General features: G+C 36.0%; 1 protein-coding gene across 1 annotated transcript; it reads right to left on the bottom strand.

Moving 5' to 3' along the window:
- Nucleotides 1-2567: 2567 nt before the first annotated feature.
- LOC116264317 (probable CCR4-associated factor 1 homolog 6) lies at nucleotides 2568-3434 on the bottom strand. Its single transcript, XM_031644459.1, has one exon. The coding sequence runs from the start codon at nucleotides 3432-3434 to the stop codon at nucleotides 2568-2570; it is 867 nt and encodes a 288-aa protein (XP_031500319.1).
- Nucleotides 3435-4975: the final 1541 nt, after the last annotated feature.

Raw genomic sequence — 4975 nt, 5'->3', positions numbered from 1 at the left:
ATATCTTGTTAAAGAAACATCGTTATAAGAATGTCATTGTAGGTTTTGTGGTCAAGGACTCACAAACGCACATACTTGGATGACATCATGGATGCGTAGCCTGAGGCACTACTAAATTTGAGGCTTTCTTTGTCAATATACCATTACTGAATTGGAGTTAGGCCTGCATTTTCTTTGTATTTCAATGTCATCGTTGACATATTCTGGTTATCAACCTGAAGGAGCTTATTGCCTTGCCTTTCTTGAGAATAAGTAGTTTTGCTTTTGCTAGTTCTCAATCAATTTATAGTCTGTCTTATTGTCTTGGTAGGTAAGAAAGTTGCATTCATAGGCTCAACAGCAATTTGTAAGAAACTATTGATCATCTCAAGTTAGTTTTGAAGATTAAACTTTGGCTGTTTTTCTTGTAAGATTGGATTGTGCTTTTCAACTTGCTTATTTGTTTCCACAATCATCATTAGTTTTGGATCAATATATGCAATATTTCTCATTGAACAAGTACATATGTTGCACAGTGCAACTGAGATATTTGTATTGATTCTCCTTTTGAAGTTGATTAGATTGTTGGCTGACTCTTAGTCTTGGAATCAGATGAAATGAATCCTTGATGATTTTTTTGGTTGCCTCTCTTGTTGGTTTCATGAACTTTGGACAATTGTATTACTCCATTGAAGTTTTTGGTTGTTTTTTGCTTCAAAAATGCAGTGTTTTCTTTTCGTTGTTGTGTACAATAGATAACATCATTGCTTTTGTACAGAATGGAGAAACTAATAAAGCACTTAGAAGTCTCTACTGTTGTTGAAGTTTATGCACTTCAAAATTCCCTGCATTCCACGGTTCTTTAGATGCGTATGCATAGAAAAGGCACATGCTACTGCAACAAGTCGGGTTCATAACCAATTTTACTTTTTTCAGCTAATCACCTGAATTTTTCTTTTTAACATGTTTTCCTCTTGTATTCTCCAAAATTTCTCCCCATTTCAATTTCTCTCTTCAGTAAAACTAGCGCATCTTGTAGTGCAGGTCATCTTTGGATTTGGAATCAGCAAGCATTAGTGTGCTTCGTAGCTATGGTTATATGATATTTCTATTTGCTTTTATTTTTTGAACAAGTATGTATCTTGAAGCACCTAATAGGTCAAACATTGAGTTTACTTTCATAGGATGGAGAAAAACTATATCTATCAAAATTCTCTTCCACGTAGAATTTGTGAAACTTTGCCATCATATACAATATTTCTTTTAATTGTATACCTTCCTGATTCATGAGGTGTGACTTCTGAAAATGGTTTGGTGATTGCGAAAGACCATCCTTGATCTTGCAAATGAAAGTGGTCCCCTTCTGATGAAGATGGTTTACTTTGAGCTATTTTGAATGTTAACTACCTAAAACATCAAATATTAGATCCTTGAATTTGTTCATATGGATTATTTCACTGTCTTCACTTTATGCATTGACTAGTTTTTAGGTATTCTCATTACTTCTTATGATATCAACTTCATCCTAGAAAATAGGAGGTGGGCAGTAATGGTTTCTTTTCCTTATAGTGCTTTTTTGTTTTCTGTAGGGAAAGTTTCATAGAAGTTATGGATTAGTGTTCTTGTTTGTCTCTGTACACTGTGTGTCCTTTTTCTTCCTGATCTTAAAAATGGAGTCTTCATTTCTACCCAATATTTCTTCATTTGTGCGTGGAGGTTTTCTCAGTTCAATTGGTAATTCATGGAATTTGGAAGAAAGCTATAAACATGATCTACCATGTAATTTGGATGCAAGGTACGAAAAAAATATGATCTTCAAAAGCATGAAATATGAACATTCCATGTTGTTGAAATATTAATATTTTATGTAAAATAATAATGAAATTTATGTGTGAAAAACATTTTGTCCCTAACTTTATCTGAAATTCATAATATATATTAATATATATATAGGAAAATTGAATGACGACTTTCGCTTTTTAGAGTCACCTAGCCATCTAATCCGGACCATTTGATCTACTATGATGGACGGCTAAAAGATAAACAAGGATAATTTTTTTTTTTTCTTTAAGATGGACTAGTTAATTAGGAAAAGTAACCGACCAAATTATATACTGAAAAAGAAAGGAAAATAGAAGAGCCGATCAAAGTGAATTGGAAATTAACAAGAAAATGAAAACTGCTCCCTATAAAAAGGAGATGAAAGGCATTCAAGAGTTAGGTTTCTATGCATGTAAGCACTCGATATTGAAAAAGAGATAAAATGCAGAAGGTACAAAAATTTGTAGAGTTCTATGTGCATAGAAAACTATGCCAAAGAGGACAGCATGCACCACCATTTATGATGTCTCTCAAAAAAAACACTGGCAGAAGCAATCAAAAGGAAAGACATTAAGAGGTCGTTTGGCAATAACAATAAATTGTTATTGTTTAATGAAACTGTTCAAAAATTGGTACAGATTCATGGAACCTGTAAAATAGTATTCTGTTAATATACCCCAATTGAGGCAGAATTATTAAGCAATAACAATCTATTATGACTGCCAAAGTACTTGAGACTGCTGTTGGAGAACTAGGGAGCCTAATGGTCAAAAAGGTGCCTTGTTAAATGTAGGAACAGCGTTAACTTCCTGTTCAGATGTGATGCCATAGAGCACCCTTGCCTTCTTCTCAAGTAGGGCACAGCCTTTTTTTAACATCTTCATCCGCATGAACATCTGCAATGCCAGGAAGCTGTCAGACGCTGCTCCGTGAGGAGGTACGTCCTCCCTCCACACATTAATTGACTTGGCTGAGATGTCGATTGTTCCATCGTCGGCCGTCGGGTCGAAGCCAATAACCGCAGCCATGTCGTAGAACACCGGGAAGTAATGAGCCAGCAGCTTAAAGAATTCCTTCTGTTCATCCGGCAAGCCCTGAGCCCCTTCCTTTGTCCACCTCAGCAGAACGGCAAAGTCCAGTGCGCCTTTGAAAACCACCCAACTGATCTTCTCCTTCATGAGCGAGCTACAGTGCAAAAGCTCGGCGGCCATTCGTTCCGGATGGATTCCCTGGCTCCTCAACTGCTCAACTTTGACCCCACTGCAGAACTTGTCCAAGAAGCACCCCTCCATTTCAGGATTATTGGCTGATTCATCCACGGGCATGAGGTTGAACTCCCATATGCAGGGCCTCCCGGTCTCGTTGCAGTGTGGCAGCCTCCCTAGTTTGTCGCACAAGGCAACACCCACTTGCACTATGTTCCTAAACACGTTGTTGATTTGCAGTAGTACTCCGTAGTTGATGTCCGAGTTGTTCCACACATTTCCCGGAGGGATCCTCCCACTGCATAGCAGAAGACGGGTGGTGAGGGAAATGAAGGGATGATCAATCATGGTCCTTTCCCTGATGATTCTCATCTCGGCGTCGAAGTTGTCTTTCCAGACGCTCTTGATGACGACGCTGTTGTTGGACATGGCGGCTTCATGCACTCAAGCAAGAATGATATTGCAGAGAGGCAAAGAGGTAGACAATATCTTAGTTGCAGCAAAACTGTAGCCCTTTTAGTTTTCTTTGAAGAGAGAGAGGGAGAGGGGGAGAGATGTAGAAACTAGAGATAGAAAGACGGGTCTATAACTGTAACCAGATCCCTTACTTCCTTACCTGCCATCCAAATCATCTCTGTAGAATCGTTGCTTGCCATTCTTGTCAGATATCTTTGACAGATCAAGAATTATATTTATTTAGAAAAGAAAAGATATCTGTTATCTAAAGCATTTGATGTATTACAATAGATTTGCAGAACAAATACACATAAGATTGGATTCCATATAAAAGGTGAATGTGGAAGGAATTAAAACAATATCACATTTCCCTTCTTCAGTAGATAAGAGTTATTACTCAGACGCAAGATATATGTAGGGTGAAGCTTTCTTTTGATTCTTATATCTAGCATGCTTTTTTCTCTTCTTCTGTGGAATTGCACTGCTTTGCTATCAGATGTCTAGCTTATTTCTTCCCTTGACACATACCTGCACTTTCCCACTCAAATGGCGACGCAAGAAAAAGATGGCATATATATATATATATATATATATATATATATATATATACATAGGCAATACGCACACACGAAAGGACCACATGGAATTAGTTCTATTGCAGCCATCTTGATCATTTTCTACTCATTTTTCACAAAAAAAGACATCACACGTATGCATGTGATCTTTTTATAAAACATTTTTAATTTATAAAACATGATATTCTTTAAATATGTAGATAAAACTTTTATATGTTTTTTAAATCAGTTGTCTAATTCCTTTAGGATTCTTAAATTCAACTTACATGTTAAGCCCCAGTGGAACAAATTATTCCCTGGATATATATATACATTCATACAAACTCTAGAGAGAGAGAGAGAGAGGTCAAACTTAGAATTATGAAAGGAAATAAAGAAAATCACAAAAATGTAGGCACAAGTCGTGCACCCAAATGACAATGGCATTGAGAACAAGAGAAAAGAAAACCCTATGACTATCTTTTTTGAAAAAAGGGATCTTGGGAACCCACAATGGTTCATTTTCAACTCCTATAAACACTAAACATATCCTCCATGTAACACTGTTGGAAACCATTCTTCTTGTACACTTTCTTATAAATAGTGGAAACCTCTCTCGAAAAGAAAGTACTGAAAATTATAATGAAAGAGAGGATAGTGTTTGTAGACAAACACTGAACCACTTTAAAACACACACTCTCTCTCTTTATAACAAATTTTAATTTCAAACATAAAAGTTGCTACAATTTTTTTCATAATAGTCTTTATAAATATTTGATTCAATTTAGAATGTGAAAATCTTCAGAAACTATTTCCTTGTTGGAAGAAAAAAAATTGCATTAAAAAACACTATAATGAAGTGAGGCTTACTTCAAAGTGACAAGCACACAAAGATCTTGAACATATTGCGGTTTACCATGGAGAAAAAAAAAAAAAAAAAGAAACCACTGTAATTTTCAG

Source organism: Nymphaea colorata, chromosome 11 (assembly GCF_008831285.2).
Source record: "Nymphaea colorata isolate Beijing-Zhang1983 chromosome 11, ASM883128v2, whole genome shotgun sequence".
In the NCBI taxonomy this organism is placed as follows: Eukaryota; Viridiplantae; Streptophyta; class Magnoliopsida; order Nymphaeales; family Nymphaeaceae; genus Nymphaea; species Nymphaea colorata.
The sequence above is the reverse complement of the archived record's forward strand: the minus strand, read 5'-3'. Positions and strand labels throughout refer to the sequence as shown.